This window comes from Papaver somniferum, chromosome 4 (assembly GCF_003573695.1).
Source record: "Papaver somniferum cultivar HN1 chromosome 4, ASM357369v1, whole genome shotgun sequence".
NCBI lineage: Eukaryota > Viridiplantae > Streptophyta > Magnoliopsida > Ranunculales > Papaveraceae > Papaver > Papaver somniferum.
Genome location: NC_039361.1, coordinates 20,240,743 through 20,250,360, shown reverse-complemented (window position 1 = coordinate 20,250,360; position 9,618 = coordinate 20,240,743). Strand labels below are relative to the sequence as shown.

The window sequence follows — 9,618 nt, the reverse complement described above, 5'->3', positions numbered from 1 at the left end:
AGAGAGACACAAGAGGTTAGAAAATGAGCTAACCAAAGCTGAGAAACCCATGATTGCATCTTCTTCAAATCTTCAGCCGCCTGAACCATTGACTTATGGTTAATGGCCCATCGTTCGTAGTAATGAGCATATTCTCTATGTATTTTTTTGCCGTATCTCTTTTGTTTTTCTCCTCATCATATGCGCCCTCTTGCATTGCCTTGTTATATTGATTGCAGCTATAGTTACCACCTGTTTTGGTTCCATGCTCTGACCGCACGGACCAAGGCAAAGCCAGCAAAACTGGTGTCTGCAAGGCTTTGAGCACGACATGTGCATGCAACCATGATTTTTCTCAATCGGGCGTTGGCATTTCGGACAAGGCTTGGAATTAGCTAATATCCAAGTAAGTTTTCAGACTCATTACTGTTCTTCAAATTCCATTGTGCTATAGCTCTACAGTCAACTGGTCGGTGTGCTTCCTCGATACTCCAGCAAAAGCTATAAGTGCATTTGCAAGTAACATCACAGTTTTCACTACCCACTGCAATTGAATGGCGGCAACTACAACCCGGAGCAGGGCACCACTTAATATTCTTACTAACTTCAACATAAGACCTGCAAAGGAACCGAGAATATTTTTCTTTACTTACTTCACAAACCAATGCATTTACCATTGTCTTCACTTACAGCAGCATTACAAGACCGATCAGGACATCGCAACGTTAAACACCCAGGTCCATCGTTAATCGATGTATTGATGTATCCTTTCCAGCACGACCTACAAAAGAGATGATTGCAACTAGCAGTAGAAAACATCTGTTTAGACCAATGCGCAGCAAAACATATTCCGCAAGTAAATTTCCGTTTCTTTTTACCAACGATTTTAGCAACAACGGGCTTCTCGAATAAGCCGACAGCCTTACGTACCTTTTCTTCATTAGCAAACCATTCATCATGTACATCAGTGACACGCCAATTAAAGTGGACAAGTAGGGTAATGGCCGAAGCTCTTGAAACTAAAAAAACATTACATACCGATGAAATATCTTCTTGCTGACGGTCACGTATATGGTCCTCATTCATAACAGTATAATTTTTTCCCTCAGGCTGCTGCGTATCCTCTTCAGGATCATCTTCTGCATCATGGTTATCCATGGAATTAGAATCTCCTGCATCATTCTACTCAAAGTAGTCTTCATGATCATTATTATCATACATATCGTCCTCCTCTGAATCCATCTTATTCTGACAAATCAAATCACTATAGCTCTGCTCAATACCCTAACCCGGTTATGAACAATTATGTCAGGCCCTAGCAAAGAAATAATAATATTTAGGGTTTTCTTTATTAGCGGCAGTTTGCTAAACTTGGACTCTAACAAAAATGATTGGAAATATATGAAAGCGTTTGTTTAGGAAACAACTACGAACTCAGCGGAACTTTATTGGATCAGGATCGGGTTTGTTCTCGAGTCACTTGACATATCAAGCGGTCCAAAATCCCATCAGAATAGGCTCCTTCATGTGATGAGCCGTGTGCGGTGGTGCGCTTTAGCTTAGGAGTATAAACACCTCATGCTTTAAGGTTATTAGGAGATTTGTTAGGGTTTAAAAGTTCTTTGAAGAATTCATTCCAGGTTGGGAATTTTGTAAGAGTTACAACAAAGAATTAGAGTGGAGTTGTGTTGGAAGGGCTAGTAGTAAACAAATTTCACTTATGTTTTCAACTCCTCCACAAGGGTGGGATGAAATTATAGATTACAATGAAGTGAATAGTATTACGTTGTTAATAAGAAACTTGGCGGAAAATGTATGGAAACAAATAACGTGTTCAAGTTTTGATGGAGAAGATGCAAGGATTTCACTCCATGTTGAACCAGGTCTTTGTAAGTTATTTGAGAAGGATATCCAGTCTGAGTATGCTATAAGCGTGACAAAAAAGAATGAGAATGGAGTTGTATATGAAGGCTTTGTACGAAAACAAGGTTACTTGACTCTTGATCTCCTCGACAAGGGTGGGGTTGATACTATGAGTTTCATTGATATGAATGGTTTTACGTTGTTAATAAGAAATTTAACAGAAAAAGTATGGGATGATATTAAAGTTGCAAGTTTCAACGGAGAAGGTAGAAGGATTACATTCCCTGTTCAACCAGTTTTTCGCAAGTTATCTGAATCTGAATCAAAAGGTAAATATCAAATTCCCCATGCTTTAGAGGTTTTAGGGGGTTATTAGGGTTTAGAATTTGGGACAATGATTTTTTCCAGCTTGGAAATATTATAAGTGTAACAAAAAGGGATAAGACTGAGGATGAGTTTAATGGCGTTGTAGTAAGCACAAGTTACTTGAGCTTTCAACTCCTCCACAAGGGTGGGGTTGAACTTATATATTTTAATGACATTTATGGTCCTGATTTGTTAGCAAGAGATGGGGCTGAAGAAGTATGGAATGAAATTAGAGATGCAATTCCTGGTGTGGAGAAGGATTTTGAGGGGGTAAACCTGGATGGCATGATTGAGATGTTAATTCGTGATGGTGTTGTAGAGTCGGATAAGTAAAGCTTGGAAAGAAACTTTGTTTGACCCACTAAATAGAAATCCTGACTGTCACTCTACTCTAATATTGACAGCAGTTCTACATTGGCCGTGACAAATCCCATGACTCATGGGAAAATCCAATGTAGTTTGGGGATCACTGCACCAGTTTCCTTCAAGTTTGTGATTTTCACTCAATTTAGAAAAATCATGTAGTACAAAACCAGTGCTGGTGGGGTATCTATAATAAAAAATAGTGTAATATTTTGCAATAAATAACAAGAGAAAAAAAAAATTAAAAAGAAGAGAAAAGTCCATTTAGCTTTTATTTTTCTGAGTTCTATGGTTCATTTCTGTGAGGCGTTGACTTGAAACAATTTGGAATCGATTTTCATACAGAAAAGAGATCCAAATTATGTCTAGTTCCACGACTAATCCACAAAGTTCATCATCATCATTGTATTCGTCAATTATATCTCCTGAATATAGTACTGAAAACTATCTCTCCTGGATCTATAACACCTATCTTTTCCTTAAGCGAGCTACTGTTACTCTTCCAGATTATTCTGTCAAAAATGGTTTCTTCTCCGATATAATCTGCGACCTTCTCAAGATTGACCGTATAGAACGTGGTCGTGTCGCTTGTTTTTTCACCGTCAAGTCATCTGTAGTTGTAAGTTCTTAGTCACGCACCTTCTAACTTTATTGTAAAATCTATCTAGTTTACTTTCTACAAGTTCAACGATTTGCTGAACTTACTGCAGAATACTTATGGTACCTTGCACGGTGGTGCAGTTGGGGTAATTGCAGAGTTGGTGTCTTTGGCCTGTGCTCGAACCTTTGTTGCTAAAGACAAGGATTTGTTTCTTGGGGAATTAAGCATTTCTTATCTCGCTGCAACAAGTGCAAATATAAGTCTAAAACAAAATTTTGCATTGCTCCTTCCGCTAATTGAGATCTTATTTGAATTGCAAAATTTAATTTATTGGTTACTGGATTTCATCTGCTCAAAATTGCGACTCTTACGAGCATTATGTATATCTCCAATATTCGTTATCCTTTCTCAATATTTTGACAGCAAATTTCTGTAGAAATTATTAGTATTGAATGGAAATCCATCCACAATATTAGTGTTGAAAGGAAATCCATCATCCATCCACAATAACATGCGCACCTCTTTGATTGAAGTATCACTGTATGCGTGACTAGATTTGGAGGGTTTTGAAACTTTGATATGTTTATCCTTTGTCTTTAGGTGGAACTTGAAATTGAGGGGTGTGTGGCCAGGAGTGGAAGAAATATAACTACAACTTCAGTTGATTTCAGAATAAAGGAGTCAAGGAAGATGGTTTACACTGCTCGTGCTACTTTCTATGCAACACCGGTTTCAAATCTTTGAAGATTGATTCCGACTTAGATTGGATATGGTGAACTGTTAGTACTCCCCATGGCTGACGGAGTGATGCAAGTACATCATCATATTCCGCATTTCACAAGTGTACTACAGTATGCGAATTTAAGGAATACCAAGGCATACTCATTATTCATGTGATGAAGCTACAAGGTCATATGGTTAATGCAAACATCAGCGGTTAAACTGGGCTTGGGCTTGGACTCGGTTGGTTGATCTTGTATTTGTTCTGAAAGATGTTATTTTTCTCCTCATGTAAAGTCCTTGTTTTCGGTCGGATGATCATGAATCATCTGTGTTTTCTATCTTTGATTGTTTGAGAGAGATATTAAATCCACACACTTTAGATTGTTGATTCATGTTATTTTAAATGCGGGTGGTTCTGGACAGACCGCCCATAAAACCACCCCAAAATCGTCCTGTGAGTGGGAGGGATGAGACTCGTCCTCATGGAATTAGCAGGGGACCATTTAAGGGTGAGTTGGGTCTAGCGTATGTGTCTCAAAGGTTTTGGGTGGTTCACTTACACGGTCTGGTTAGAATTTTTGTTTAACTGTCTATCCCAACTGATGATGAAGTCTTAAAAACTCTCAAAAGTATGGAGAATTGGTCTGCTCCTGGACCTGAAGGATTCCAAGCTGGATTTTACAAATATCAATGGAATACAGTTGGAGAAGATATGTGTGACATGTTCAAAAGGTTCTTCACTTCTAAACACCTACCCAAACAGCTTAATAAAACTTTCATCTCCTTGATTCCTAAAAAGAACAAACCAAAAACTCCCTCAGAATTCAGACCAATTGGTCTTTGCAATACTTCCTATAAAATCATCTCCAAGATTTTAGTCAACAGAATGAAACCATTCATGGATACAATTATTTCTCCATATCAGGCTGCATATGTATCTGGAAGATTGATTAATGAGAATACTATCATTGCTCATGAATTAATACATTCAATGAAGAGAAAAAGGGAGAAGGAGGATGGATAGCACTCATGTTTGATATGTCAAAAGCTTTTGACAGGCTTGAATGGCCTTTCCTTTTGAAAGTGCTTACCAGCTTTGGCTTTAGTGAAGAGTGGTGCCAGATGATTCATCAATGCATAAGCACTACATCTTTATCTGTTCTCCTGAATGGTTCCCCCTGTGAATCATTTAATCCTACTAGAGGAATAAGACAGGGTGATCCTCTTTCACCCTATCTGTTCATTCTAGCAATGGAATGGTTCTCCATAAAAATGGTTGCTTCTCAACAAGATAAAAGCATCAAAGGTATCTCAGCTGCAAGAAATGCTCCTCCAATAAATCATATTCTTTTTGCAGATGATTGACTAATATTCACTCATGCAAATTTAACCAGTGTGTCTAACTTACTTCAGGTTTTGAATGACTTTAGCTCACAATCTGGTCAAGTCATTAATTTTGACAAATCATCAGTTTATTTCAGTGGTAATATGGATCCTAGTTCTTGTGAGACATTAAGGCATATATTGGGAGTCAAGCTAATGGATAAAAAGGAGAAATACTTAGGTTCCCCTCTCTTCATTGTGAAATATAAAGTTCAAGCTTTTGAAGATATACAGTTGGCATTTGACAGGAGATTAGGTACATGGAAAGGTACTACTATGCATCAGTCTGGAAGAAATACCATGGTCAAGGCAGTTTTAAACTCAATTCCTACATATCAAATAAGCACATTTAAAATGCCAAAAAAGCTCCTAAAGAAGCTAGACACTGCTCAAAGGAAATTTTGGTGGGGTTTCAAATCAGGCAATGGCACTAATCTTGTAGCATGGCAGAACATGTGCATCTCTAAGGATCTTGGTGGTCTTGCTTTCAGGGATCTTGAAATGTTAAACCATGCTCTTCTTACAAAATTGGCATGGAGAATCTACCACCAGGAAGATCACCTTTTGAGTAAACTTCTCAAAGCCAAATATCACAAAGGAGAGAATTTTCTGCACATTACTTCAAAAAAACATAATTCCTCTTGGGTGTGGAAAGGAATTGAGCATGGTCTCTATACTGCAGCAGCATTCTTCTATGGAAGTAAATAATGGCAAAAAATCTATGATTTGGAAAGATAAATGGATTTTAGGGCATGATGAACTGGTAGTTCCTGTTGATATCTCTCATTACCAATACACCTTTGTGTCAGAACTCATTATCTCTGACACCAAAAGCTGGAATATCTCTCTTCTTAACACTTTATTTAAACCAGAAATAGTGGAAAAAATTATGAATATGCAGCTTTCACAATTAGAAGAAGATATGCTCAGATGGCTGCCAGCTAAAGATGGTGTCTTCACAGTCAAGAGTGCTTATAACAAGCTCACTGAGAGAAGAGTTCAACATCAAATCAGTGTTATCTATGTCCCCAAAGTTGTGTGGAAATGTCTATGGAAAATGAAACTACCACACAGGGTCATTCTTTTTATTTGGAAATGCCTTAAAAATGCAGTACCAACAAGAGAAAGATTAGATCAGCATAATCACTCAATTGAGCATCACTGCAGCATATGTCAAGCTGAAGTAGAATCTCTATTTCATTTACTTCTTATCTGCAATCATGCAAGAGCGTTTTGGAGTATGCTCAACATCAACATTGATCAAGTTACTCTGAATTGCAACAATATTCAAGATTGGATCATCTCATGGTTCACTGATGTCAGGAATACAAATTCTGAAGATCTGGATTATTGGAGGAAAACACTCATGGTTGCTTGCTGGATAATTTGGAAGGAACGATGTGAATGTGTCTTTGAAGAAAAAACACTCAATGCTCACAACACAGTATCTAGAATTAAACACCAATTGATCAGCTTCTCCAGTCAGCCAAGCCAACTCATCAATACTCAGCATATCCCGTCTCTTCAACATCATATTCTTAATGCTCATTCTGATACAAGTGCTGTAAATATTTATGTTGATGCTTCCTTTGATTATGATTCTAACTCTTGTGGCACTTGAATGGTGTTGTTTTCTCCTACAGGTGAACTACAGGGATTCAAAGGCTCTTATGCAAATAGAGCAAGAGATCCAGAGGAAGGTGAATGCTCAGCTATTCTGGAGGTAGTGAAATGGGTTAAAGCTCAAGGACACTCAAGAATCAACTTACTAGATGATGCACAGAATGTTGTCAACTCTGTAAACTCTGATGACTTACTTGTCAGATGGGAATACAAGAAGATTATAAGAGACATAAAGCTTTTGCTTAGCTCTTTCAGTTCCTGGAATTTCAATTATATTTCAAGAAATGATAATAACTTAGCTGATAAAATTGCTAAGACTGTTAGATTAGATTGCCTTTCAGTTAATGTCCAATATAATGTTTCAAGTTGTCTTGACAACCTTCTAGGCATTTTGCTGCTGCCTAAGATTAATAAAATTTCTTTTTATCTAAAAAAAAAAAATCTAATCAAAAGGGTAGTAGTATTTTTTTTAATTTTTTTTTCAAGTGCTACATAACTTATCCAACCATATCGATGGATATCCCAAGCCCTAGCACACATCACCAAATTTATTTTGGTACTTAGTTAATTTGTCTGTTATATTATTACAAGACATCCAAATATAAGAAAAAAACAAAAAAAAAAACTAGAAAAATAGTTATTACATTTCAAAGCTTCTAGCAAAATGGTTTTGCATCCCTAGTTTGTAGTGAAAAGATTGTTTTCATACCATTAATGATATTTTGGTTGTTATTAAGGAAAACTTGAGTCCACATAACAAATCGATCTCATTGGCTGTTTAAAACAGATAGTTATGTAATAAATAAATTTTTATTTTTCTACTTTAAGTCTTAAAAAGATAATGTCGCGTATATATATCTTACATACAAGAAGTTACCTAAAATATAAGATTTTATTTAGATAATTGACCCCGTAACACTTTAATCCACGACCATCAATATTTGATACATTTTTATTTTAGAAATACTCCATTAACGCTAAATTGAATAACTTCTTCCACAAAACTCAAATCCAACAATTTACCATGAAAATAGATGGAGATCAACATAAGGGTGATCAACATAGTTTAGAAACCGTACAAATTTAACCGTCAGCCCCTATCACTTCGGATGATTGAACCAATTAGAATCCACCTTTGTGGAACAAACAACATTACCTCGGTAAAAACTCGAGAATGTTGTATCACCTTCTTTCCATTAAATACAATCTAAAGTATGAGTACTCACTTTTTGACAGCTATATGATTCCAGAAGATGATTCAGAATTGGGCCAATCACGTTTATTAGAAGTGGACAGCCTTCGGATCGTCAATACTCAAATAGTAAATCCTATCATTTCGTTTTAATCTTCCACAAAAACAAACAACTTCATAAAAGAATCGTGGTTGCTCAATGATTTGTTTTCATCATCATACCCAATTAACCATCTTACACATGACGAACATTAGTCAAGTATACATAATAATCTATTTCATGTTTTAAAGATCCTATATTTTGGAAATTAGATATCATGTTGCCTTTTTTAAGATTTAAATCAAATTTAAAAAAGAAAAGGAAAAACTAATTTTATTTAACGGGAGGTTTAAAACAGCCAATAGGATCATTTTGTTACGTGCACACTCTTTAAAGGAGTTTGCACAAAATTGGACTCAGGAAAACTAGCCAATGTTATTTTCATTTGATTGAGGGATGTTCTTAAAATAATTTAGAGAGTAGAGAAATTAATAGTTGTTAGCTTCAATCCACAAACTAGTATTTTCCTTGAAATGGTCGGAGAAGGGGCAGTTGTTATTCCAAAAGATATAGCTACATATAGTGAACTCGAAATCAGTGATGCTACACACAACTCTGGTGGGATGAATGTTATTATCCATTCCATAAACCAAGATCTTCAACATCATGTGTCTACGAGCACTAGATCGGAAGATGGTTGGGAAATCTTAGAAACTGTATTTGAAGGTAATTCCGCATAAAAAGAAGCAAGGCTTCAAAACCCAAATTCAGACTGGGAAAACCTTCGTATGGCTGATGAATATTCGTATGAGGAATTTAATCACAAGTTGTTAGAAGTAGTGAATGCTTGCTATTCACTAGGAAATACCATTCCTGAAAAGGATATTGTGATGAAATTCTGAGATCTTTACCAGCTCGATATGATTCTCATAAACATGCCATCACTGAAGGAAACGATCTTACTACCCTTGTTGGGAAGTTAAAGATCTTTGATCATGAACAACAGATAACAACTGATAAAAATATTACCTTCAAAGTACTTAAGAACACCGAAGTAATTGATAAAAGTGAAAGTGTTGGAAACTCCAAGAAAGATCTTGTTAACGAACTATCAGATGAAGATCTTCAAAATTCGGTTTCTCTCATTACAAGACAGTTTAGAGATCTTCTCAAGAAGAGGAATAAACGGTTCTCAAGAGAACGTTGGTCATCATCATCTGCCAAGCCACATGATCGTATCCCCTCTAAAAAGATAGATAACGATGAAGATGATGAGGAGATTCCTTAGTGTTTCAAGTGTAGAAGATTCAGTCACTTTACTAACGAGTGTCCAAATCGATGAAAATACACCGGCAACAAGGGTCTTGCTGCAACTCTTGATGAAAATATTGATCAGTGTGATTCAAAAGAAGAGGATAATTCGAGCACGACACTTTTGGCTTAAGTATCTAATCTTTAGGATAGTAGCGATACTTAAATCAATCT

The 9,618-nt window shown here is 36.4% G+C and overlaps 1 protein-coding gene and 1 pseudogene across 3 annotated transcripts; one reads left to right on the top strand and one right to left on the bottom strand.

Moving 5' to 3' along the window:
• Positions 1 to 26: 26 nt before the first annotated feature.
• On the bottom strand, positions 27 to 1,137 carry LOC113272129 (annotated as a pseudogene).
• A 1,708-nt stretch (positions 1,138 to 2,845) lies between these two features.
• On the top strand, positions 2,846 to 4,261 carry LOC113274882. Of its 3 annotated transcripts, XM_026524295.1 has the most exons (3): positions 2,846 to 3,190; positions 3,282 to 3,428; positions 3,773 to 4,261. In XM_026524295.1, the coding sequence occupies exons 1-3, from the start codon at positions 2,933 to 2,935 to the stop codon at positions 3,914 to 3,916; spliced, it is 549 nt and encodes a 182-aa protein (XP_026380080.1). In that variant the 5' UTR covers positions 2,846 to 2,932; the 3' UTR covers positions 3,917 to 4,261. The 3 variants fall into 3 exon arrangements, 2 of the variants coding, with proteins under 2 accessions (XP_026380080.1, XP_026380079.1); XR_003323301.1 differs by having other exon boundaries at positions 3,313 to 4,261; XM_026524294.1 differs by having other exon boundaries at positions 3,282 to 4,261.
• The last annotated feature ends 5,357 nt before the right edge of the window (positions 4,262 to 9,618 follow it).